General features: G+C 38.3%; 3 protein-coding genes across 12 annotated transcripts; 2 read left to right on the top strand and 1 right to left on the bottom strand.

Moving 5' to 3' along the window:
- Nucleotides 1–12,765: 12,765 nt before the first annotated feature.
- Nucleotides 12,766–13,059, bottom strand: LOC112177839 (succinate dehydrogenase assembly factor 4, mitochondrial-like). Its single transcript, XM_024316089.1, has one exon. The coding sequence runs from the start codon at nt 13,057–13,059 to the stop codon at nt 12,766–12,768; it is 294 nt and encodes a 97-aa protein (XP_024171857.1).
- Nucleotides 13,060–18,204: 5,145 nt separating this feature from the next.
- Nucleotides 18,205–18,742, top strand: LOC112175974 (protein SMALL AUXIN UP-REGULATED RNA 10). Its single transcript, XM_024313721.2, has one exon. It carries the CDS (start codon nt 18,205–18,207, stop codon nt 18,598–18,600), a length of 396 nt encoding a protein of 131 aa, XP_024169489.2. The 3' UTR covers nt 18,601–18,742.
- A 4,381-nt stretch (nt 18,743–23,123) lies between these two features.
- On the top strand, nt 23,124–27,173 carry LOC112177840 (probable LRR receptor-like serine/threonine-protein kinase At1g56140). Of its 10 annotated transcripts, none has more exons than XM_040512113.1 (7): nt 23,124–23,465; nt 23,591–23,805; nt 25,019–25,084; nt 26,017–26,067; nt 26,157–26,536; nt 26,726–26,778; nt 26,862–27,173. In XM_040512113.1, the coding sequence occupies exons 3-7, from the start codon at nt 25,042–25,044 to the stop codon at nt 27,007–27,009; spliced, it is 675 nt and encodes a 224-aa protein (XP_040368047.1). In that variant the 5' UTR covers nt 23,124–23,465; nt 23,591–23,805; nt 25,019–25,041; the 3' UTR covers nt 27,010–27,173. The 10 variants fall into 10 exon arrangements, 5 of the variants coding, with proteins under 5 accessions (XP_040368047.1, XP_040368048.1, XP_040368049.1 ...); XM_040512114.1 differs by having other exon boundaries at nt 23,591–23,713; XR_005804102.1 differs by lacking the exon at nt 26,726–26,778 and adding an exon at nt 25,341–25,385 and having other exon boundaries at nt 23,591–23,713; nt 26,003–26,536.
- Nucleotides 27,174–27,251: the final 78 nt, after the last annotated feature.

Consider the following 27,251-nt stretch of genomic DNA (forward strand, 5'->3'; position numbering starts at 1 on the left):
AGCTCGAATCTTGAAGTTGATTCTTGAATATTAATTCTTGAAGCTCGATTCTTGAAGCTCTATTTGCAATTTTGCATAGCTCGCCAGCCCCGATTCTTGAATCTTCAATTTCTGGGTAAGTTGCTGCCTTGGTTAGTTGCCTTTGGTTCAAATAATTCTTGGTTGAATATTGAATATTGATTATTGAATATGCTTGAATATTGATGCTGCCTTGGTTAGTTGCTGAACGCTGTTGGTTCGAATAAGGGTTGGAATGTTGCTTGAAGATTGATGATTATTTTGTGTTCTGGTTTTGCAATTCTGTGTATTGGACTATTGGAATCCATTGATTCAATCCCTTTTCAATTACCCAGATCCTGAAAACAGGATAGGGATAACAAGTTCAGTGCTTTATGTGATTTGGGTGGTAGTGTGGTACTGGTTGGTTGTGTGGAGCTTTTGCTCTGTTTTGTTTGCCTTTTGAATTGGATTTGGTTACTGAATTGCTTGCAGTTTTGGTTAATTGAATTGCAGGTTGTTTTTGCAGTTTTGGTTAATTGAATTGCAGGTTGTTTTAGTTAATGTGTAACCTGTTACCTGTGTTGGACTTTTGATTTTTGAATTAGCCTCTATTTGGCTCTGTTTTTCTGCTTTTGCAGTTTTGGTTACTGAATTTGTGATCCTTTTAGTTACTGTTTGGCTCTGTTTTGTTGTTACTGAATTTGTGATCCTTTATTCCTTTTAGTTCTTACTTCTCTGAGCCATTTGTTGTTTCTGGAATCAGTTAATTATGTTATTCTCTTAGACTTCTTAGTTAGTGGTGATGAACATTGAACTCACAACCTTCTTTTTTTTTTTAGAGAATAATGAACTCACAATTAAGTTATTATCAATTGCAGAGGGTTGAATACTTGAATTTGGCAATGTTTGAAATGGGAGGGGATGCTTTGAATGTTTTTGATTCTCTCCATTCCATTGCTCTTGATCTTACTTCTCTAGTTCTCTGAGTCATTTGGTTTTTTTTTTTTCTTTTGAATAGAAGGTTCATATCATAGTTACTGTTTGGTTGTTTTGCTGCTTTTGCAGTTTTGGTTACTGAATACTCTTTTTACTTATTTAGGAAAATGGCGGGTACCACATCTTCCTCGGCATCTAATCCAATTTCAGAGTTGGGTTCATCATTGAAGCGTGGTTCGGGTGATATTGGATGGGAATATGCGGAGTTGGCGGATGCCTCAAACTTGGATAGGTTGAAGTGTAAGTTGTGTGGGAAATTAGTTAGTGGTGGGATATATCGAATGAAGCAACATATTGCCCACATCAAGGGAAATGTGGCTCCTTGTAAAAAGTCTTCGGATGAGGATAAAGCCAAATGCAAGAATGCTATTGAAGAGGCAAAGAGTAAGAAGAAACAAAAGAGTAGACATGAAGCAGAAGTGAGGCAAGAAGTCATTTTTGAAGGAGATGAAGACAATGAAGCGAGTCAAGGGACAAGAAGAATGCCGCATACTCTTGGGCTTATGGACCGTTTTGCAACCCCCATCGATCCGGATTCTTCATTGGATGGAAGTAGGAAAATGAGACAACAAAATATCAATGATGCACTTTTCAAGCAAAGAACACATAGTGTGCATCAATACTTGGCTAGATGGGTGTATGAAGCCGGGATTCCTTTTCATGCCGTTGATAGTGATAGCTTCAAGAGGTTTGTTGAAGCGGTTGGTCAATTTGGCCCGGGTTACCGACCTCCAAGCCAATATCAATTAAGGGAGCCACTATTGAAGGAAGAGGTAGAGAGAACTAAAAGTTTATTGAAGAAGCAAGAAGAAGAGTGGGCTTTGAATGGTTGCTCTATTATGACCGATGCTTGGAGCGACCGGAAAAGAAGAAGTATCATGAATTTGTGTGTCAATTGTGCGGAAGGCACAACTTTTCTTTCTTCTAAGGAAGCATCGGATGAGGCACACACCGGGACGTATATTTTTGAATATGTGGACAAATGCATTGAAGATGTTGGACCACAAAATGTGGTTCAAGTGGTGACTGACAATGCTTCAAATAATATGGCGGCGAGAGATTTGATGAAGTTGAAGAGGCCAAACATATTTTGGACTTCATGTGCAACTCACACCTTGAATCTTATGCTTCAAGGAATTGGCAACCAACCTAGATTCAAAGGGGTGATTGAGAGGGCAAAGAGCTTCACCATCTATATTTATGCACATCACAAGACTTTGGCATTGATGAGGAAGTTTACAAAGAAAAGAGATATAGTGAGGCCGGGAGTCACTAGATTTGCAACAGCTTTCCTCACTTTGCAAAGCTTGATGGAGAAGAAGAATGAGTTGAGAGCTATGATTACTAGTGATGAATGGAATGAAAGCAAGCATGCAAAGAGTGTAAAGGGGAAGGCGGCGGTGAATATTGCTTTGAGTGCTTCTTTTTGGAATGGGGTAAGTCTTTGCTTGAAGGTGTTTGCCCCTTTAGTCAAGGTGCTTCGCCTTGTTGATGGGGATAGAAAGCCATCAATGGGCTTTGTGTATGGAGAACTACTTAGAGCCAAGGAGGAGATTAAAATGGCATTCAAAGATCAAGAAACTCACTATCGTCCCATCCTTGACATTGTTGATGGAAAAGCCCGTGGTCGACTTGATAGTCCATTGCATTTAGCGGGTTACCTCTTGAACCCTTACTACACATATGCCAATCCAAGTCTTGAGAATGATAATGTGGTCATGGATGGGTTCTTCACTTGTGTTGAGACATTCTTTCCTGATGACATTCAAACTCAAAGTTTGGTGACAAATGTAGAATTGCACAAGTATTTGAAGAAAGAGGATGGATTTGGAAGAGGTTTGGCAAAGGCGGGATGCGCACAAAAGGATGACACTTATAATCCGGGTAAGAAATACCAACTTATTTTTAATTTTTTTTTATATAGCCAATTGTTATTGTTTTGTTTGTTTTGTTTTTGGAGTTTGGCTAATTCATTATTGTTGTTGTTTTGTTTATGTTTTTTTTTTAGTTTTGTGGTGGAATATTTATGGAAACCTTGTACCAAGATTGCAAAGTATGGCTAAAAGGATACTTTCATTGACCACAAGCTCATCCGGATGTGAGAGAAATTGGAGCGCTTTTGAGGGGGTAAGTATTTATTTAGTTATGCATTTTTGTAAGTTTATAAGCAAGTAGGAATGTAGTTTACTTATTTAGAAACTCATAATATACTCATTTTTTTTCTTTATGTAGATCCATACAAAGAAAAGGAATAGACTAGATACAACGAGGTTGAACAATTTAGTTTATGTCCAATTCAATGCCAAGATCATCAACAAAAAGAGAAGAATGAAAGAGAAGAATGTGGATGTATTACTAGCATGTGAAGCTACTATGGCCCAAGGATGGATTGTGGATGGTGGTGATGAAGATGTAGATTCTGATCTTACTAGTGAAGTAGTTGGAGAGGGATCGGGATTGGGAGTGGATAGTAGCTTAGAGCATAGGAGAAGTAGTAGAATTCAAGAAATTAGGGAACTTCATGAGGAGGATTTTGTATCGGATGAAGAGGAAGAAGATGAGATGACTTTTGAGTTTGAGTCCGATGAGGAGGGAGTACTAGAGGGATATGGAGAAGAAGAATTTGAGGGTTAGGCTTGGAACTTGGAAGTGGAAGATTTGGAATGTTGCAGATTTATATAATTATGACATATAGCAGATTTGGAATTTGAGGATACCTTTTTACCTTTTATATTTTTATTTATGACAATGTAATTATATGTTGCTTGGTTGGAATGTTGCTTGGTTGGAATGTTGCTTGATAAATATTGAATTAGATATATTTAGACTTTGAATTGCAGATTTGGATTTGGTTACTGAATTGCAGATTTGCAGGTTGTTTTTGCAATTGTTTTAGGCTCTGTTTTGCAGTTTTTTTATATAATTATATCATTTATATGTTATAAACTTATAATTATATCATTTATATGTTATAAAAATAAAAATAAAATTAAAAAAAAAAAAACCGCCTAGTCCCCGCCTAGGCCTCTAGGCGCTAGTCCCCGGCCTTCCGCCCGACTAGCGCCTAGCGTTTTTTAGAACCTTGCATTCATCACAGACTGAAAAGTGGATGGGGCATTGGTAAGCCCAAATGGCATCACCAAAAATTCATAATGGCCATTATGAGTCCTAAAAGCAGTCTTGTGCACATCAGTTGGATTCATTCGGATTTAATGGTATCCTGACCTCAAATCCAGTTTAGTGAAAATGCTTGATCCTTGGACTTCATCCAATAGCTCATCTACTACAGGGATAGGGTATTTATCCTTAACAGTCACAGCATTAAGTGATTTGTAATCAACACACATTCGCCAAGTGCCATCTTTCTTTTTAACAAGTAACACAGGAGAAGAGAAGGGGCTGACACTTGGTTTGATCACACCATTATCCAACAGTTCTTGCACAATTTTCTCAATTTATGTTTTCTGAAAATGAGGGTATCTATAGGGTCTGACACTCACAGGAGAAGTATTTGGTAGTAATTCAATCCTGTGATCTTGAGTCCTTGTTGGTGGAAGAGTAGATGGTGTAGTAAACAGCTCATCATATTTGTGGATCCTGTATCGAAACCTCTTGACTCTGTAAGATGGGCTAAACCTGAACTAGCATAGCTTCTTTTTCCTTTCTGAGCAGCCTTGTCATAGCCTTGCAATTTATTACAGTGGCTTCAGCAATGGTCTCACCCTGTAACTGAAACTCAGAACCATTAACAGTGAATCTCATCCTCATAGTATCAAAGTTCCATAAGATATCCCCCAATGATCTAAGCCATCCTGCTCCCAGTACTATTTCACAACCAGTTACAGGTAGTATGTAAAACTCATCAGTGAATTGAAACTGCTGCAACTGAAGAACAATGGTAGCTTCACCTTTTGTTTTCAGTTTAGCCCCACTTGCCAAGATAACATTCAGTGGAGGTAAGTGATGAACGTGCACTTTAGTGCCCCTAAGCAAGTGTGGATGGATAAAATTATGAGTTGCCCCAGCATCAATCAGAACATGAACTGTTCTCCCATGAAATCTGCCTTTAACCTGCATAGTGGCGGCTTTGGAGTGGTCATCACCCATGACCTGTAGTCTAATCAGGGGTTCATCCAAGTCAACAATAGGGGGAACTTCCAATAGTTGAGTGTCATCAGTGGGGTCAACTAGTTCACTCTCAACAGGTATAATCTCCATTACCATCAACTGCCCCTTTTTTCTACAATTGTGTCCTGGCTTATATGGCTCTTCACAGAAAAAACATTGATTTCTGGCTCTTCTAGCCTCATATTCAGCTTCTGACAGTTTCCTACTTCCACTACTAGTATGACCTGCTCTGGAAGTGAATGCAGGACCTGTGGATTTGGCTTGATGATTAATTGAAATGGACTTGTGAGTGTTGGGAGAGGAAGTGGTCACAGTAGCCTTATGAGTGCTGTGTGAGTGAGAACCCTTAAGATAATTTCTATGCCCTTCATTTCGTGTCTCATAAACTCTAGCTAGTTCACAAGCCTCATACAGGGATCGTGGTTTTTGTGCTTGCACATCCACTCTTATGTCCTCCTTGAGTCCACCAATGAAGCAGGAGTGGAGTACCTCTGGTGGAAACCCAGGGCATCTCCTAGACAATTTTGTAAACTGCTCTTTATAGAGTTCTACACTTCCAGTTTGATTCATTCTAGCCAAAGGAGCCTGATATTCAGACCTATTGTAACCACTAAACTCCCTCATCAAGAGGTCAGCAAGTCCTTGCCAAGTGTTAGGGAATTCATGCGTGAACATATACCATCGATCAGAAGCTTTATCAGTTAAGTGCATGGTAGCAATTGAGAGCTTCCTATCCTCTGGTATTTGATAAAACTCAAAATATTGGTCAGCCTTGTTTAACCATTCCACTGGATCTTCTCCACCGTATACACTAAATTCCAACCGCATTTGTTTCATAGTAGGTAGATTGGGATCCACATGTGGGGGTTGGAACAAGTGATTCTGAAATTGGGGATGAGGGTGGCCCATTTGAACAGGGAAATTAGGTTGATAAAAGGGTGTGGAAACGTGAGAGAAGTATGGAGGTGGGTGGAACATATGGGTGGTGGTGGTTGTGGCCATAGTATGTAAAGCATTGGTACCTATGAAAGGTGAGGTCATAGTAGGTAAAGCATTGGTACCAATGAAAGGTGAGGTCCCTTTAGCCTGTGATTGATTATGACTACTGGAAAGTGGAGGGGGTTTTGAAGGGACATGATGCATAGTAACAGAATAAGGCCCAGAATATGTCATGACAAAGGGGTTATTATCCTGCAAAACTGAAGAAAAAGCATGTGATGCAGGAAATGCAGTACAGGGCTGAGGGAATTGAAGTGGAGCCCCATGGCAAACAGTATCAAACTGTGGAGGGATATCACAATAAACATTTTCCACTAACTTAAGACCAAGCATGTTAGGTACTACTCCTTTGTCCTTCTCGCCATAATTAGGAGCAATTGTATTCATATGCATGTTCACAGCTTGAGTAGTCATGGGATTTGTGGTGTACAATATCACATCATTAGCATTACTGTAGGAGGAAGATGTAACAAGAGGGAGGTATGCGAAATTACCCTCAGATCTCACCACAGCTGAAGAGGACTCCTCCGTTGTCTGGACTGGAACCAAGTGGTCAATGGGAGCAGATAGAGACCCAAATTTCACAGATCCATTGGGTTGAGGGATTGTTGTGCTACTCTGAATGAGTGGTGTGGGTTGTGGTTGGGTCCCCGAGCTTTCTTTGGTAAAATTAGAGAGCTGCTGATTAAATTCATCCATCAACAAGGCTTTGAAGCTAGCCAAAGTGGTGGCCATAGAATCATGGAAGGAAGCCTGCATCGCATCTAACCGCGCACTGGTTTCATCACGATGGACCTGAAGCTCGAATTCCAAGTGAGATAGCTCACCGGAAACGTGAGGGTCATCGGATTGGGGTTTCCCACCCCCCTTCAATTTGCCCATGAACGACAGGCTCTAGATACCAAATGTTAAGGTAGAGGCCCTAACTGTGAGCAATTGCAAAGAAACGTAAAGGGAAGGAAGAAGATAATTAACTGATATTCAACGATAGGGTTTTCAGCTACAGATTGAGGCATATATAGCCCATATCATGTGGACACGTCGTACATGGAGTGAGCAGACTTAATTGAACTCTTAAGATGCTTAATTAGACTAACGACTAATTAACAGAAGGAACTAATTAACACGTGCCAACACATGCACGAGATTGACTTCTCCCAGCTAATTAGGATACCACTTCCAAGCTATTTTTCGTAACAGATTTTGCTTTTAGATATTAGTGATTTGAAGTTGGGCTCATCTTAGGGTTTTATTTGGATTGGATTATATTTGCAATTTTGATTTTGGGAGAAGAAAATGGAGATTATGTGCAGTTGGGGAAGGGGCGGTTTTGTGAGGTTGTGGAGTTTGGTTAAGGTGGTGGGTAGTGGGAGCTTGTGAGTAGAGATTCATGGTGGTCGGCCGGTGTTGTGTCTTCTCCTCCTATCGCCGACGTGGTAGGTGTAGCCAGTGTAGAAGGTGAGATTCTCACCCTAGGAGTGGTGCTGGTGACGAGCCTCCTTGACGAAGAGGAACTCCGACGAGGTAGGGAGCTGGTAAAGGTTTCAAATTGGATCTTGGAGATTCTGCTACAGGTTATAGAGGTGGGTCAGATTGGGTCGACGTGGTGGAGGAAGGGGGGGGGAGAGAGAGAGAGAGAGAGAGATGAGTAAAAGAGTATTAAGGGTTAGTTTGGGAATTTCATCCAAAAGTGAGGGTTAAGGGTGAACAGTGGGCCATACTTGTCAGTGCCAACTCACCATATGACGTCACAATTGGAGTCAATTTTGAAATTTGAACTCGAATGATGGAAATTGAAAGTGCATGGATCATCGTGATTAAAAAAAAAAAGTAAGAGACCAAATTGATTTTAGCTCTAAAGTTCGAGGACTAAACTGAATTTAGTCCTTATATATTAGATCATTAACTTAAATAATCATGCATCTAATTAAGTGTTGTTGTTCATTCTGCGCAGCAACATCATTCCAAGTGAAACCACTATAGTATAAACCCTAGCATAGCAGGGTAGCATGGTCTAAGGAGAAGAACAATGCAAGGGCAGACAAGAAAAGAAGAATCAACTTTCCCAATGTAGCGATTCATGCAAACCATATTATATTGGGGCAGAAGTCTAAAGATGAAAAGTCCTTGTTTATCATACCATTGTTGGAGAGGAAATATCCCACATTGGAAAAGTGACAAATAAAATATAACTTATAAGTGGGTGGATCTCACCCAATTGTACCGAGAACTTTTGTGATTAAAACCCAACACCTATCGGGTGGTTAAGATGGGACAATATCGGTACAATGGTGGGTCACAGGCCACGCTTGTCGCTGTTTAACAACTATTACCTCTTCTAAACTTTAATCGCTCCAATCCTTCAAAATAATCCAATCCTGTCCAACTATAGATTGACATGCAAACAACTGCAGCAAGATATAGAATGTTGAAAGTTCTGAATCAAAGAGCAAGAAACTAAGAGATCTCAAATTTGAAATTAAGCCTTGTACCAGCGACAAACAGATCGATATACGACAAAGAAAGAATCAATAAATGTCACGCCCCTGATTTTTTTAACACAATAAAAATCGATATATAGCCCCATAATTATATATGCATGAACGTTCAGCCATCAATACAAAATACTTAAAAACTTTTTTCCTTTTAACCCAAGTACATATTGATGCCCTGAACCCACTATGTCAATATTGACCCGCCCACAGAGTCATATATTACATAAACTTATGAATTAAATTGTCAATAACAAAATAAAACGTAAATGCTCCTCAGAGTTTACTATATAGCGGAAGTCATAACAATGGCAAAGCCAACCAAAATTGCTTCCTACCTGCTCTGCTGCCAACAAGCTACTTCAGCTTCAGCCACGATTATCCTGACCTGCAGGGTTAACCCCTACACCATTTGAATAGTGCACCGGGTTTTCACACAACAAACCCGGTAAGCTTTTGCAAGCCCGTATGAGTAACTCAAAACAACTCACACCAAAATCACGGGATGAACCCCGCACGTTTCAATCAAGAAGCCAAATCACGCTTTGATCCTTAAAAACACGAAATAAAGGAGAACAACTCATACTTTAATTTCCTTTCAAATCGAAATAAAAGAAAGCAACTTACACCTTGGTTTCTTTTAAAACGAAACATGGAAAACAACTCACACCTTGAATTCTATCAATCGTACCAAATCGTACCATAGAAAGCAACTCACACCTTGATTTCTATCAGTAAAACATAGAAAACAACTCACACCTTGAATTCTATCAATCGTACCAAATCGTACCATAGAAAGCAACTCACACCTTGATTTCTATCAGTAAAACATAGAAAACAACTCACACCTTGAATTCTATCAATCGTACCAAATCGTACAATAGAAAGCAACTCACACCTTGATTTCTATCAGTAAAACATAGAAAACAACTCACACCTTGAATTCTATCAATCGTACCAAATCGTACCATAGAAAGCAACTCACACCTTGATTTCTATCAATCGTTAATAAGGAAAACAACTTGCACCTTGTCCCCTTAAAAACCGTTAATAAGGAAGCAACTCACACCTTGTTCCCTAAAAACACGTAATGTCATGAGTTATCAATAACCAATTCCCGTTACCCCATGAATTACCTATATGGCAGACAGACTAGAGCTCTAACTGAAACGTAACCACTCGTTTGGCCAAAGACTTGATTACCTGATATTCTGCCCAAGGTCATAGACCTTCAATCCTCGGGCCGCACAGTCCCTTGGAGCAAATCATTAAAGCAGTTGCATAGGACTCAAAAACATTACACAAATCGCAACGTTTTTGAAAACAATTGAAATCAACATTTCCATAATTATTGTTTTCCAAAAAGCCATAACACAAAACAATAAAGAGCATCAATTCATGCATATTGTTTTCATACCCAAATCTCAACACTTTTCCCAAGGTCATAAACCTTCAGTCCTCTGGCCGCACAGTCCCTTGGAGAAAAACATTAAAGAAGTCGCACTGGACCCAAAATGTTACACAAATCTCAACACTTTTGAAAACAATCGAAATCAACATTTCCATAATCATTGTTTTCTGAAAAGCCATAACACAAAACAATAAAACGCATCATTCATGCCTATTGTTTTCATAAATCCACAAACCACCAAAACATATATATATATTTCACGTAAATATATATATACGTAGTCATCCACTTAGGAATGCCTACTAATACCAACTATAGTTTGCAGTTAAATCAATAACTCTCAAAACGATAAAGGTAATTCCATTCGTAAATGAACATTGTGAGATTACTCACCTCGAAACTCCCGCTGCGTCTTCAATACAGAACAAGGCAGCCACACCACAAAACAACTGTCCAAGGATACCTCGTCAAGTACCTAATCACATACGGTTTCAACTTAGCAACAATCCATAACCGATTTAAGTCTGAAACCCCTGTTTTGAACTAAAATCCCCAAAGTGACGCCAATCGAGGCAAAACCACATCCGAGACCACCCAATGTCTCCGGAATACTTCTACAATCAATATGCCAAAACCACAAGTCGATCGGATAGTCGGATCCTCACGGATCGAATCATCAAACGGTCCGAAACCGTAAAAACCCTAACATACTCATACGATCTCTAAAAATTACAAACAATATATCGAAATGCTCGTATCAATGAGTAGATTGAACTCAGGAACAGAAACTATCCCTGAGCCGGAAACCTCAGGAAAACACTACCACAGTGGCAGCACCGCCGCCGGACCAAAGTCAGAATTTGACAAAACTCCCAACACCAAAGTTCTTCATCTCAACTCCAATTTAAACTTTCATAACTACACCAAAGTCCAATTATGAACCAATTGATCGAATTTTACCTTAGAACAAAATAGCTCGATGGAAACCCTAGAATTTCAAAGCTTCGATTCGTCCTCCACGAGTGAAATCGATCCAAGCCACTTTGGGAGAAGTATCTACGTCCTCCAAGCTCCAAAAGCCCTCAAGAATCACTAGCAAAGGTGGCCGGAATCGCCAACTCTGATCAAGGCGATCTCGTCCCCAACAAGGCTTTCTTCTCGGCCTTACAGCGCCACCTACAGCTCTTATTTCACTTCGATTTCTTCTACAAACTGGTAAAGGATGTCAAGACGAGAAAATCCCACTTTGTTTCACGTCAATCGGTGGCCGGATGAGGAAGATATGGCTGGAAAACCAGAGAGGAAGAAATCTGGGTTCGGGACCGAAGAGAGAGAAAATCCTTCCGAAAATGGAAACTTGGCTTTTTCTGAATTTTTCCGGAAAAATCCCATATATACCAAAATGAAAACTTTTTCCGACGGCCATAACTTCTTCATACGAACTCCGATTTCCGAGTTCCACATATCCACGAACTCGTATCGACGCGCTCTACAACTTTTGTGAAGGAAGTTTTCGGAGAGTCCCAATGTATCAAAAGTCAACCTTGAACCCCCCCCCCTAAAGTCATACTTTCCAAATAATTAATTCATCCGAAACACTTCCGCTTCGTCCACGAGCCACGAAATTGTCCAACAACCATAAATTAGATTCAGGAAATTTCTCGGAAAATAATTACGAATTTCCGGGGCATCACAATAAAGAACCTAGAAATTAATTTCAGAAATTCAATAAACCAAGACAAGTTTGAACCCCTTAGAACAATGATTTTTTGTTCTTAATTTTGAAATTATCTTCAGCTCTTCTATATTTATATCCATGAATCACAGTTTAGAAGTACTAATGATAGCTAAATTAAAAGCTATTGATTTTCCTTATTCGATCTCCTGTAAATATGTTGATTGTAACATAGGGAAATAAGGGTCTCCCGCAAAGGATTAAGTTAAACTAAAATCTTCAACAAAAGTCACAAAACATGATAGCAACCCTTACTGAACAGCAGTAAAAAATTAAACTAAAAACCTAACCCAAAACAATTCAGAAAAATATAAAAATTTACGAGGATGTACTAGACACATAGGGGGTCTAGCATATAAAATTTGGTGATTTTTGGAGTTCGTTTACTATATTAAATAAATACGAGAAAACAGATAACAGAACGTAAAATAAAGAAGGATTAAATTCAGTTTACTCCCCTGAACTTTAGGCCTAAAATCAGATTGGTCCCTCTTTCTGAAAATCGATTACGATGGTCCCTATATTCTCAAATGACATCACCCGAGTCCAAAATTTGAATTTAGCTTGAAACATGACGTCAGCTACTGAGTTGGAGTCGACATGGGGGCCCACAATGAGGGCAAAATGGACATTTCAAGTTTTTCTAATTTTTTCTCTCTTTTTAAATTTTTTTTCTCTATATTCTCTCTCTCTCCCCGATCTACTCCCTCTCTCTCTCTCTCCCAGATGCTCTGATCCGCCTTCCGGATCGCTACCGCCTCCCCCTCTCTCTATGAGCGCCCCGTCCGACGCATCGCCGCCGACGTGGCCAAGAACCTCGACCGCAAGTCGCCACTGGAATTATCAAGGTCGCCACTGGAATCCAAGTAATAATTTTCCGAAATTCAAAGTTACACAGCATAAACACAACTAAAGTCACCCAGAAAATTTCATACCCTAATCTGAAAAATTCACAATAATAGTAACATTATTCTGATTCAATCTTCTGAAGAACAAACAAAAACTTAAAAATCAGAGCACCGATCGTTTTTTTCCCAATCGCCATACCGGGTAGGCTCGGGCCCTTTCGGCCCGCCGATCTCACCCGTCTCTTTATTCAAGTCCAACTCATCTTCACCATCCTCAGTTGGCTTTTCACTCTTTCCATCGTATTTCACCTCTGCGTTTTCACGCTCCGGTTGAGATTGCCCGGTCGAGGAGGACAAGAGCCGGCTCACTGAATTGATAGCTGAACAAGCCAGAGGCTCAGCTTTCGTTACGATCGTTGATGAGAATTGATGGCTCAGATTCGTCGCCATGTTTCTGCAAAAACAAAATGAACAGAAAGGAAGAAGAAAAGTAGGGCTGGATTCGAGATTACGGTCAGTATTTGAGAATTCCACTAGAATCCAAGAACTCGCGGTTGAGGTTCTTGGCCACGTCGGCGGCGATGCGTCGGACCGGGCGCTAGTAGAGGGAGGGGGAGGCGGAGGCGATCCAGACGGCGATCGGAGCATCTGGGAGAGAGAGAGAGGGAGCAGATTGGGGAGAGAGAGGGGAAAGAGAGAGAATATAGAGAAAAAAATAAAATAAAAAAAGAGAAAAAATTAGAAAAACTTGAAATGTCCATTTTGCCCTCATTGTGGGCCACCATGTCAGCTCCAATTCAGCAGCTGACGTCATGTTTCGAGCCAAATTCAAATTTTAGACTCAGGTGATGTCATTTGAGAGTATAGGGACGATCGTAATTGATTTTCAGAAAGAAGGACCAATCTGATTTTAGGCCTAAAGTTCAAAGGAGTAAACTGAATTTAATCCAATAAAGAAAAACGAAATTGAGAACGGTTGAAATCAAGATGATGAAATTAGCTAGGAAGGAAGTATCCACCCCAAAAATCACACAGAACACACTTTATCCAATTTATAACCAATTAACTCGGTTGAAGACGCTCAGATTGGCTCGGTACGCTTAAACACAACCTATTACCCTTTCTTACTTTGTACGCTAGGCAAGAAGTGCTTTACACCTAGACTTTTCCCAAGCAATGCAACCTAAAGGTACATTTATTAGATTTAACATGTTGAGATCATTAAGTTTGAAAAGAGTTTGAGCAATCATTAGGCATCGCAAATAACTTAGCGCCTCGCTAAACCTAGGGTTTTGTTTACTTGCTAGTGAAAACTACCAATTACTTCTCTAGATAATTTGAGGAATCCAACTATTGATTCAGGCATCAAACAATCAAAGTGTTAGAACCCTAGCATGCATACTAAGTAGGCCTCCAAAACACACAAACATAGAATTCATCAATGAGAAATGGTAAACAAAACCTCAACTTTATTAATTGGAAAACAAATTGAATGTCAAAGCATGTTATGGATCATGTCTAGGGGCTTCAATTGCCCCTTACCTAATGAAAATTTAGGCCCCATTTGGTTGACTGGAATGTTACAGTGAGAAAATGAATTGTACTAATTTTCCTTTCAATGATGGAATGGAATTGATTTAGCATCTCCATTTGTGGTGTTTGGAAGAATTCAAGACTTGAGATTAGAAAATGGTTTGAGAGAATTAATTTATTAATGAGTTTCCAATAATGCCCAATCAAATTAAATATGGAAGATTAAAAATGAATGAGTGGAGATAGGAATTATTAATTGACCAGATTTTATGAGGAGCTAAACAAGTAAATTTTCAATTCCATTGAGTGAAAGAATTGAAATACCACACCCTAGATGGTATTTCTATTTTGTCTCTTTTATGGAATTGAACTCCGATCAACACATTTATTTTACTTTCCTTTCCAAACTTATGACTTAACCAAACACGACAATTTAATGGAATGGAAACTGTTTCACATTCCATATTTGATTTCCTGGCTAACAAACGGGGCCGTAGTTACACATAATGGAATGAGAACACAAAGGAGTTCATGGAAACGAAAACAACAATAACCAAAAATAGGAGAAAGCGGATCGGTGATCGATCTCCAGTAGTCCAGTGATTGATCGTTTCTGGCGGTGATTTGCGGTGCTTTTTCGTCTTGAGCTCTTGTTATGCTTCTTCGTACCTGAGATGGTAGGCTTCTTGAATGTTTGAAGAGAGCTTTTTTTTTTTTTTTCTTTCAGTTTGTAACACTTTTCTTCTTTCTTTTTGGTACTCTAACTCCTTGGCTTCAATGGAAAGCTTCTTGGTGAATGTTCGGGTTGATTTCGGATTTGTTGGCACCATTCTATCCAATACGAAATGCCAAGAGAAATAATTGCTGAATAGCTTTATCTCCATGCATATTGCCTTAACCTTCCTTGATTCATCAAGAATTTATGATTCTCCATCAATCGCACATATCTCCTTCCTTTTGCTCTTATTTCTTTTTTTGCTTTGGAAAACCTAATAAACATAAAAGCAACTAAATTAGCCAAAAAATAAGATAAACTAACAAGGTAAATATGATTCATTCCTTCCTAGCAATCATCAATTATAGAACTCCTTCGCCTCCAAGTCTCACTGTCCCCCTTACTTATTTTTCCTTTTCTTTTTTATGACATTCCACCTTTAATTAAGCCTTTATTTGAATAAAATATGACCTAGCAGAGCACTCTGCTAGGGTTTGTGGTGCGGTGGCTCTACTTTTGTCGTCATGACCTATACCTACTCCATTCATGGAGAATATTTTAGGCTTCAGCCTCTTCATTTGTGTCTTCTATATCTTTGGAGGCACTGAGTCTGATGTGAGGAATTTGGGTGCGGCTGGGGCTGTGTTGGTGGACTAACTTACTGTTGGCACGGGATCAGAGGGTGGCGGCGCTTTCTGGGAGGAGTGGGATCTGGGTAGAAGCCACAGTGCTCTCTGTGGGTTGCCTCGTCCAGGCGGTGCTGCTGTGGCGGTGAGGAATCGGTCAGTGCAAAAGAGGGTTTTCCCCTGGCCGGATTGCTTGTCGTTGTTGGTGTCGTGCCCCATTTGTGGATCTTTGCTTGGTGGTGTTAGCGACCTTTTTTGGGTGCCCGACGTTCTTCGATGCCATGATGGTGAGGCAGAAGACGACCCATTGATTGGCGGCTTGACGGGGACTGGGTGTGTCACTGGCGACATGGTCGTATGTCCGGATGCAGTGGGTTCTGGGAGATGGTCCAGTGGATTCTGGGCTCAAGTTGTTTTGGACTTGGGCTAGAGATGCAGTGGGTGGACAGGAGTAGCACGTTTTGGGCCTCCACAGTTTTGGATTCAAATTTGGGATCCAGGTGGGTTTTGCATATGGTTTCGGATCTGGGATCCAGGTGGACTATAGGCTTGGACTACAACCCATTATTTTTGGTGGGCTGTTTGCTTTTCACAATGGCATGGGGCTCCTATGCTTTCCTGGTATTGGATCCAGGACCCTATTCTATGGTATTTGTTCGTGAAAGATCGTCTGCCAACATGGCCATGTTCTGACAACCTTGGCCGGCTTCGATCTTTAGGTGGGAGAGTGCCTTCATTCCGACGCCAAGTTGATTTTTGTCAAATTGTGCGTTGGAGTTCGATGGGTAGTCAAACGACCGACTACTCAATTCACTACATGGCTGTAATCCGTAGTGTAAAATCAGCGCTGCGTCTCGACGTTGCTACGCGCTCTTGCATTTTTAAGTTTTTATATTTCTTATGTAGTTTTTGTTTCGTACTGTTTTACTCCCTTATTGATGTATTTTTTTGATATCGTTTCGTTATAATCTTTATTTTCAATAAATGGTTGACCTCATTCAATTCAAAAAAATAAAAAAAACAAGGTAAATATGAGAATTAACAATATTATCATAGCATAGTTATGCTCCTGTCAACTAATAAATTCAAACTTGCGTTTCTCAAAACCTAATAACTAGTATCCCTTCAAAAAAAACCTAATAACTAGTATTATTGCTATTGACTCATGCAAACCAATAGCAAATGCATTCGATAAATTAAGCTTAAAATTTGTCATAGATATAGAAAACTCTTCAATCCTATAAGTTTTAATACTCACGGATTCATTACATAAACCAGATAGAGAAACATGTAAGATAGAACAAACAATTAGAGGATCGATCAAATCAAACCGTTTTTTCCTGGTCCCATAAGTAGTATATATCTTAACTACTCAATCAATCTGCTTCTTAGTTGAAAACTGGGTTCAAATTTTGTTTACATAAAAGAGTCATTATATATTAGAGGAGATTGTCTCTTTTTTGGAGATGGTGGGCATGAAAGCTCTTCCCATGTTATGACTCTTTATCCTTAATTATCTCCGGCCATTACCCTTACACCATAGTACGTTCTCCACTTCTCCTACAAGTTGGCCGGAGTACTAGCTAGTGAGATGTCTTCTACTTACATTCTACCGAAGTTATTGTGAGTATAGAGAAATAATTAAATATCATGTTTATTAAGTGTAAATGTTCATTTCTTTCATTTTTTATGGTACGGTAGTGATACACCAACATAACTTTGGAGCATTATTATACTTTCGACCCAAACAGTGTGTCTTTGAGAGCTTTAATGCTGTCTGATCGTCTTCCGTGGAAAAGATGATAAGAAATGTTCTTTGCAGCTAAAGACGCGGTTGGTTCTTGCAGGAGCTGTCAATGGCCTTAACTTTCGTACCAAGCTTCCTTGTGCTATCTCAGCTCTCATAGTCCAAACTTTATTAATTGTTGAGAGTTCACACTAACTGGCTCTCTTAACTGTATACATTATTTCTTCCTCCTTGAAACTAGTACACTAAATTATTCATAATTTCTACAATGTGGAGTAATACCATGTGATTGCGAATCTGTTTCTTTATATGAATAATGACGGTTGATCATTCAGCTCCGTACCTTCATGCCGTATAACAGCTCTGCTCCTAACTAATTTCAATAATTCATTGTATATGTAACTAGTCTGAGTTAATGAGACTAGAAGGTAGTAGAAAGTCTTGTATCAAGCGATCTGACTACTTAATATAAAGATGTTACCTAAACATACGTACGTAAATCGGACAATCATACTTAAATTTACCCTATGTTTCCTGCTGAAAATGCTGAAACACCCTCACTTTAAACCTATTCAAGTGGCAGTGCAAGGTTAGTCGGACAAATTAACTTGTTAGTCAAGAAATTCCACCGAAGACGATCAGAGTAGCAGATGGAGAATCTAATCTGGACTTGTTAATTAATTAGATATTAATCGAGCAGCTTAACTTCATTGGCTTCTCGCCCAAGCCAGAGAGCCGGTCAGTCTTGCAGGCGGGCCGAAGCCAACTTGCTTTCCGCGGCTGCACCTCCATATGCCTCCTTCCTTGCCGTTTACTTTACATGAGGACTGAGGCGCCATGCATCAACTAGCTTTGAGCACCCACTTCTTATTTAAGCCCACGATCTATATATAGGATCCTTTGCCATTCATTCACTTCATTCCTTTCATATATTGCAGTGCAAAAGAAGCTAGCCAGCTAATCGACATATGATGATGCGTAGCATTGTGAAGAAGCTCTTGTTCTGTGGAGCAAAGGGGTTTCCCTCCATCTCTCACTCGGACGACTCTCGTGTAGTGCCTGTGCCACAAGCCGGTCATGTCCGTGTGTACGTTGGAAGAGATATTAACATGATGTGCAAGTTTGAGATAGAAGCCAATTACTTAAACCACCCACTATTCCGGAGTCTACTCCAGCTCTCCGCAGATCAAGAGTTCGGTTATTCCTACGATGGAGCTCTAAGAATAGCGTGCGACGTCGATCTCTTCCACTACATTCTTCATCTCCTCGATACCAGCAATCCCTCTGCCCATTATATGGAGCTTTCTGATCTCATTTCCAAGTTCTACAGCACTAGTGCTACTGTAACTACACTCGCTAAAACTGCCTGACATCATAAGCGTAAGGATATTTAGTATACTGGGGATTGATAATGTAGATAGTGATACTCATAGTAAATCTTTTATTTCTTTTATACTTTCATCTTCAAAAATTGAAGAATAATTGTATACATCAAAGTTTTAGTGATACAAACATAACGCCAGCAACAAGTTGGTAAGTGAGCAAGAATGTGAGAGACTTGAACTGTTGTTTCCATTGGCCATTGATCGATGTTTGCCTGGAAAAATAGAAGAGAAAAAGAGAATTATTTTTATAAATTAAATTTCAAATGTGAATTATATATATCCAACCAATTGTACGTACGTAGTTCATTGACTGATCAATGGTTCAACTAGTTAAGTTGATAATCATGCATGAAAGGTAAATTAGGTAATTCAAGTGATGAAGAAGTTGATGAAGCTTTTGTGGATGAAACCAAGGAGAATGAAATGGAGCATAATATTGTATTTTTAGTTTTTATTTTAATTTTACTATAATAACTCTCTTAATTAGATAATTTTGATTATGAGCTTTTATTTGTATCTTATATATAGGTATTGTAGGCATTTTAAAATTTAGTGAAACTCTTGGCACCAGATTTTAGGTTAATTATCTTTGTGGTACGTAGTAAAGATTAGTCGATAAATCAAGCTAAAAAGTTGTCAGAGTAAACTTTTCAAAACATAAATTATTTATAATTCATAAGTCATCACATCAAACGATAGACAGATATGCAACATAAAACAATAAAAGGATAAAATCAACTAGTTTTCCCTGTGCCATAATATATAATCTCTAACATCTCGATCAATCTTCTTGGTCAAAAACTTTATTCAAATTTTATCAGGCTAAAGAGTAATTGTTTCTTGAAGGAGGTTGGCTGAGCACCATAAGATTTGACAACTCCAAATTCGAAAGTCATATGTTGTTTAAAGCAAAATTCTAAGAATCTTGCCTACTGCAAATTTCGGTAGCAATAGTTTAGTATTTAAATTTCGTAACGCATTCAAAGAAACAAAGAGGGGAAATGAATCCCTTAGGTTACATGTGTGGAACCATTTTTGTCTCCCATATTTTTTATTTCTGACTTTCTTGACTTTACACTCACCAAATATTTTAAAATAAATGAATCAATTTCCCTTCTTGAAACTTGAAATCCGTTAACGAAAAAGTTCTCGGAAAATCCTAATCTAATCAAATCGATATTTGTTTTTGTTCATTTTCACATTTTTACACTTCGTAATATACGGTGCTTGATAGTGAAAAATTGTAAATTGATTGTTTTGCTACGTATATTAATGTTATAAGTTATAACAACATCAAACGAATTTTGATGACGTTGTTGTATTTATTTATTTATGTATTTATTATATCTTAGAAAACCATAATATATGTTGTATCACCGTCTTGACTGTCGGAGTGGAGAAGATGATAAGAATTCTTCTTTGCAGGAGATAAAGACGCGGTCGGTTCTTTTAGTAGCTAGCTGGCCTTATCTTTCATATCAAGATTCTTCCTTGTACTATCTCAGCTCTCCTACCTAGTCTAAACTCTATTAATTGTTGAGAGCTCTCAGTGCCTCTCAATACTATATACACATTAATTCTTTCTCCTTAGAGGCTAGTTTATTAATTTATTCATGGTTTCTACGTACAATATGGAATAACATCATATGATTACGCATCTATTATTTGTTTATATGAATAATATGACAGCTAATCATGATCAGCTCCATACGCCTTCATGCCATAGCTAGCTTGCCTAAAGCTGATCCGACTCCAATCTAATTCAAATCATTCTTTTCCCATTTATACATGTAGCTCAATGAGAGTGGAAGATATTAAAGGAGAGAGTCATATGTCAAGCAGTCTGATCATTGTTCTTCTAAGAGAATAATGTTACACAGACGTACCTACGTTGAACGATCATACTTGAATTTACCTTATGTTTCCTACCGAGAAATATTGAACCACCCTCGCACCCCTTAAACCTATGTCAGTCGGACTTTCTTGTTCGTCAAGCAATCCCATTCAAGCCATCATAGAAGTAGACGGAGTCCTTGGAGGCTTGGAGCCGTTTCTCAATAAAACGTTAAAGCAGCTTAAATTAATCGGCATCTCGGCCAAGCCAGAGAGGCTGCCAGTTACGCGGGCCCAAGCTATAGCTTTTCGCGGCTCCCCCTCCTTCCTTGGCGTTTACTTTACATAAGCCATAATGCGCGCGTAAGCGTTGAGCACCTACTTCTGATCTATTTAGTTCCTCAATCTCGATCTATATATATACTCCTTTGCCGTTCATTTCATTCCATTGATTCATTCATTTCCTATTTTTCACCCCAAAAAGCTTCTCCATACCTTCAAATTCATGATCATTAAGTTAATTAGATTGAACCATTGAGCAGCACCCAATGAAATACAAATATGGTCAATTTATAGCTAGCATTTTTTATTTTTTTTTGGCATCACTAAAATTTTGCTGTATACAATTATTCTTCAATATTTGAAGACGGAAGTGTATGAAATTACAAAAGAATGAATGTATAAGAAAGAATCCCAATCTACAATACAGTATCAATCGATTCAATGATTTCATTCCCCAGTATAAAAATCAAGAGGCTTCGAAATGTCAGGCAGCAGTAAGTAACGGGTCTAGTTATATAGTAGCACAGCTAATAACTGTAGAACTTTGAAATGAGATCGGAAAGCTCCATGTAGTGGGCGGAGGGGTTACTGGTTTCAAGAAGATGAAGAAGGTAGTGGATCGGGGTGTAATGGAGTGTGCCATTTTGCCATGAAAACAATGAGGGACTAATTGGGGAGAGTAGATTTCCGCTTCAGTTCTCTTGTTTATTTTTTTATCTGTTTGAGGTTAGGGAGATTTGCTTACCCTAAGATTTAATATAAAGATTCTACTGCTTTTATAAACATGAGATTTTCATTTAGGTATATGGCGGATAGCGCTAGCTAGCTAGAATTAACTTAATTAATTAATCATGCTTAAGCAGCTGGTGTTCATTGAGCACAGCAAGATCAGTCCAAGTGAAAGCACCGGTAGTATAAAACCCAGAACAGTAGTGTAGCATAGTATTAAAGGAGAAGAATAATGCATGTACTAACAAGAAAAGAACAATGATCAGGTTTTCCAAAAATAATTCATGGAAACCCTAGCATAGCTGGGGCTAGTAGTCCAAAGATGACTATTCCATTACCTTGTCTAAACTTTAATCGCTCCAATCCTTCACAACAATCCAGTACTGCCCAACTATAGATCGCCATTCAAAGTTGTACGTAAACAACTGCAGCAAGACCCCATAATCCCTCATATAATGTTCTTGAAAGTTAGCTCTGAATCAAAGAGCAAGAAAAGAGGAGCTATATATGCAAATTTAAAGTAGGTGTTTATACAAACTCTTATACCAATGACAAAGAAAAGATCAATATACGACAAGAAAGGATCCTTATAAAAACCTAGAAATCGATCCCGGTAATTCAACAAACCAAAAGTAATTTGATTCAGCTCTTCTACACTATACTTTTACACAAGAATCACAACTGCGTATAAATTGAAACGAATGTTGCTTAAAACCTAATAAGTACTAGCATTATTGCTACTAACTCATGCATTCTAATAGAAAATGCGTTATTCATAGCTAAAAATTTGTCAAAGATATAGTAATACTCATAATAAGTTCATTGTAGAAAAAGGTATAGAAACATGTGTTGGAGAGAAAATATCCCACATTAAAAAAGAGATAAAAGATAATATAACTTACAAGTGGGTGGATCACACCCAATTGTATCAAGGTCTTTTGTGATTAAAACTCAACACCTAACGGGTGGTTAAGTTGGGACAATATCGGTACAATAATGGGCATGGGCCACGCTTATCGTTGTTTAACATGGTATCAGAGCAGGTTCCTCTCTAATTGTGTCTCCAACATGAGCTAGAGTTTGGGTTTCCTGCCATTGGCAAATTCCGATTGGATTGTTACCAAGTGTTTGATACGGGCATTGGATTGTTATACTGACCATGTTGCCGATATGAAACTTGTGTCCCAATTTCTAATGTGGGGATTGGATTTGCTAATTGATTTCACATGCAGACCTAGAGTTAGGTTGCACTTGAGGGGGTGTGTTAGAGAGGAAAGATCCCACATTCTAACTGAACCTGTAGATAAAATTTACACTTCTAATTGAACCTGTAGATAAAATCAAACATCATCCTCAACTCCACAATAGTCAATTGAAAATCTGAAATTTACACTACAAGAATAAGTTAATCACACGACACTCATCACACGACACATCAGTTTTTTCTGTCGTCTGAGTTAGTCAGACGACAGATTTTTTAAATCGGTTGTCTCATCTCTACTCATCCAACACTTGACCATTTCGTAAATTTGAGATATTTCAGACGACACTAACAAGGATATCTGTTGTCTGAATAACCGAAAAAAAAAAAAACAAACAATCATTAATTTATATTTATTTTTTCCCCCTCTCAAAACACCCAAAACCTTTCCGCCAAAAAAAAAAAAAAAAAAAAACACCCAAAACCTAACCTAGCAGTAAACCCAATCGAGTTCCCTCCTTAGCTGAAAATTTGGGTCAACTCTCTCTCTCGGCCTCCCTCCGACTCACCATCGCTCTCACCCTCAATCACCATCGCTTTCGGCCTCCCTCCGACCCTCCGACTCACCATTGCTCTCTCCCTCAATCACCATCGCTCTCGGCCTCCCTCCGACTCATCATCGCTCTTACCCTCAAATTAGTTGGTTTGATAACGTTCACTCCTCCAAATTAGTTGGTTCGGTGATTGATCAAATCTTGATAGAGTTTGGTTCTTCTTGATACCGTTACCTCTTCGATATTATCAGGTATGGTTATTGATGAAAGCTTGACAGAGTTTGGGTCTCTTTTGATGGAGTTTGGATTTCTATTTCCCATTAGACCTGACAAAATCGTTTTCCTTTTGGGATTTTGTTGTTCATTGAGCACACAGATAAACAGAGGGATATGAGAATTGGGGAAGGAGGAAAAAAAGAAGAAGAAGAAGAAGAAGAAGAAGAAGAAGAAGAGAGATTAGAAACTCTTACTTGCTTGCTCGAGAGAAAACAAGTGGACTGTATTTTTTTTAATCTCCTCAAATTTTCTGATTGAAGCTGTTTATGAGTTTTGTATTCAAGTGATTTTTTTCTCAGAAGATTTGTGTTTTAGGTGTGGGTTATTTGTTTTCTTGCATCTGTTTATGGGTAATGTTTGAAGTGAAAAAGTAGACTGACGTAACTTTGTGAATTGAGGAAACTTTGTTTATGGGTAGTTTGTTCATTTTGGGTTTGATTGGCAGATTCTTTCTCTACTATATGTTACCAGAATTTAGTGGAAGGGCTGAGGATGTCTGTTTATATGCATGAATTTCTGTTAGTGTCCTGTCAATACAGCAAAAGAAAATGCAACATTTTTTTTTTTTGAATTTTGCATTTAGAAGAAAACTCTGGGTTTATTGATTATTTGATAGCAGATAAGATGGCCTAGGCCCCTCTTCTCTGCTAGGATTATGATTTAGATTTCTATGGTTTTCAACTAATGTTGTGGATTTTTAACACTGATAATGTGAGAGCCCAAGCTCCAGAGGTATACTATGTGCTTGTTTTTAGAAGCAAGGTGTGCTCTAAGGGGCTTAAAGTTGAGTGCAAGTGGTAAAATATGTTGAAAGGTGGAGTGCCAAAATCACACCCCTTGAATAAGTCATCTCTGTGTCAATGAACAGATTGCGATGATTTTACCTGAATTGCACGCTTCCTAAACTTGAAGGATTTTGAATGCTCACTTAACTTTGACAGTGACCTTGATACATAGTATAAAGATTTCTTTTGAGTTGATTATTTATACTAAATTCCTACAACTAAGCAACTAGTTACCTAGAAGTTCAGATTGATATGCAGTTAGCTACATTAAGTAGCGAACAGTTTTTCTCACAAGTAGAATAATCATAACTGCATGATGAAATAGTAAAGTAGCAATGGCAGTTACAGCTTAAATCCGAGAACTTTATCCCTTCAACGCCTTTAGTGATAGGAGGTTGTCATGTATTCTTTATAAAAATCTTAAAGCATTTTTGATATTGTTTTTCCTTCAAGAATGTTTGGAGCTTATTCTTAGTCCTACAGCATATTCTCTTGCTCAGTCAAATTGTTTCTCTTCATGATGTGGACTCCTATTCTAGCAAAAGCCTCAAATATAATCTAGTGGGTTCAAGGGGACACATGGAGGAAATGAGGTTTTATATTCAACTTATCATGATGCAAATCATATATCAAAGTATTAATATCATGTGACATATGCTGAAGTTTGATAATGATAACAGTATTGTTATATTAAAATTTATGAACTATGGTATTTGATGTTTTTTGTCATGATATGTATGCAGAGATTTGTCGTACAATTATCTAGATGGAAGCATTCCTTCTTGGGTCAAAGAAGAAAAATTACAGCTGTATGTCTTCATATTCCACTATTTATTTAGCTATTTTTACGTTTCTGTTTGACAAAAATTTTATTCTATCAGTTAAAAGGCTTCTAGTTTAATGACTCTGTTTACTCTCCTTATATTATGGTTTGCTAGTTCGTTAGTGATATTTTTTCCAAGTGTACAGTTTTTTTTTTTGGTTGGCAGGATGGGCTTCCTTCATAAGTATCTTATGTCCCTTTATTAGATGAAATTAACATTGACAACTGGGTGTATTTTGCAGTAATTTAGTTGCCAACAACTTCGGCATAGAAAGTTTACAGAGCATGTGATTCCTTTACCTCTGAGCTCATCTCTAGTGTTTTGGACATTTTGATAAGGGATGTGAGAGTTGCATCTCACTTACAATATATGCCTGTCAATTGTATTGGTTCTTAAGTATAGCAACTGAGGCTACTATTGTAATACCTCTCTGTCAGGCTGCACCTCAAAATCAAATTTCTTGTCATTTCAATTGTAACTCAGGTTCACGCTACCAATCCAATGGTCATCATATCTAAGTACCAGATATGTGTTTCACCAATATCAAAATGCGGAAGCTGGAAATCAATTTCTTGGTCATCACTAAGAAAATACAATCTCTACTTATATAGAATATAAAATCAGACCTAGCATCTAACGAAACCTTCCCTTGTCCCTTGCCTCCCATGAGAAGCGACATGAGTATCAACCACTCAATGATTAGTATACGTAATTATTGTAGCCAAGAACTCATAGCTATAATTAATATTTCTCTTTTCCTTTTGGACTAGTTGTAGAGCACATTTCACATTAAGCTATTCATGGTGAGAAAATTGGGGGCCTGAGAATCTGGTCATTTCTTGCTACCCAGAAATTAACTGCCATACTCATTTCGGTGTTTATTTATTTATTTATTTATTTTAGTGGTCTTCCTTCAGGGTTGGCTTGCCTTCAAAGAAACTTTCCTTGCAATCGTGGCCCTGGAATCTGTAAGTATGGTCGAAGCCTTAACCATTGTTATTGTAAGTTAAAATGCCTTTGTGACCATTCTCTGATATGTGCTTGCATCTTTCTGCATATTATAATTTTGGGATTAATTGTGGAGGACCTGAGATTACGTCTTCCTCCAATGGGAGAGTGTATGAGAAGGAAAATGAGCCCCTTGGACCAGCTTCATATTTTGTGACTGGCACAAGTAGATGGGGAGTTAGCAATGTCGGATATTTCGCTGGCAGTACCAATCCTCAGTATACAAGTTTCTCCTTATCTCAATTCACAAATGCTTTTGATTCTGTGCTATTCCAGACTGCAAGGCTCTCTGCTTCATCAATTAGATACTTTGGCTTGGGGCTTGAGAATGGTAACTACACCGTGAACCTCAAGTTTGCAGAACATGTCATTCTGGCTGCTACTACCGGGAAATTTCTTGGGAGACGTCTTTTTGATATTTATATCCAGGTCTGTATCATCTTAAATTTTTCTTTCATATATAAAACCATGTTATGAGCTCTTATGATAACTTTTCCTTATTGAATTAGTGAAGTTGACTTGGGGTTCTCTTGGTATATTAAATTGTTGAATTGAATAAATAGATCAAGTGTCTATAACTAATTTATCAATTATATTCGTCATTTTAAAATCAGATAGATATATGGAGTAGATCCAAAAGTAATCACCACTCAGTTACCCAAGCTCCAGAGGTATACTCTGTGCTTGTTTAAATATATAGTCATGAATTATTGGATAGTTTTCTGAACATTAAGTGCAAATCAATTTGTTTCAGTGGGAGAAAAAAGGGAAAGCAGCATATACCCAGCAACATATTGATGAAGTCAGAAACGAGTGGGCAAAATTTGTTGTTAAAACATATATGTAAGCTTGTGGTTGGTGATCGACTTATTTTGGTAACCTTGATTTTACAAGATATATAGACAATATTATTATTCCTTGCTAGATTGAGGTTACTTTGGGTTAGAATTGCTGGATTTGATCATACCTGGATATGGATATGTACTTTTGGAAATGTTTTGGATTGGCAATGTAAGAACAGATGGCATTGATATATGACAATGTTATATTTTGGATTTGTTCAGGATATGAATGTTCATATAAGCAACAATTGTGCAAAGTTAATTCAGACAACATATATAGGTCAAATAATTGTAGTTTCCAA

Source organism: Rosa chinensis, chromosome 7 (assembly GCF_002994745.2).
Source record: "Rosa chinensis cultivar Old Blush chromosome 7, RchiOBHm-V2, whole genome shotgun sequence".
NCBI classification, from domain to species: Eukaryota; Viridiplantae; Streptophyta; class Magnoliopsida; order Rosales; family Rosaceae; genus Rosa; species Rosa chinensis.

What these genes read in the sequence shown, in the direction of transcription:
- LOC112175974 (XM_024313721.2), top strand. Translation starts at nt 18,205, where the DNA reads ATGCGTAGCATTGTGAAGAAGCTCTTGTTCTGTGGAGCAAAGGGGTTT.
- LOC112177840 (XM_040512112.1), top strand. Translation starts at nt 25,042, where the DNA reads ATGGAAGCATTCCTTCTTGGGTCAAAGAAGAAAAATTACAGCT. An exon ending in TTTTTGATATTTATATCCAG is followed by an intron (nt 26,537 to 26,725) that starts GTCTGTATCATC and finishes AAAATCAGATAG; the next exon opens with ATATATGGAGTAGATCCAAA. An exon ending in CAGTTACCCAAGCTCCAGAG is followed by an intron (nt 26,779 to 26,861) that starts GTATACTCTGTG and finishes AATTTGTTTCAG; the next exon opens with TGGGAGAAAAAAGGGAAAGC.
- LOC112177839 (XM_024316089.1), bottom strand. Translation starts at nt 13,059, where the DNA reads ATGGCGACGAATCTGAGCCATCAATTCTCATCAACGATCGTAACGAAA.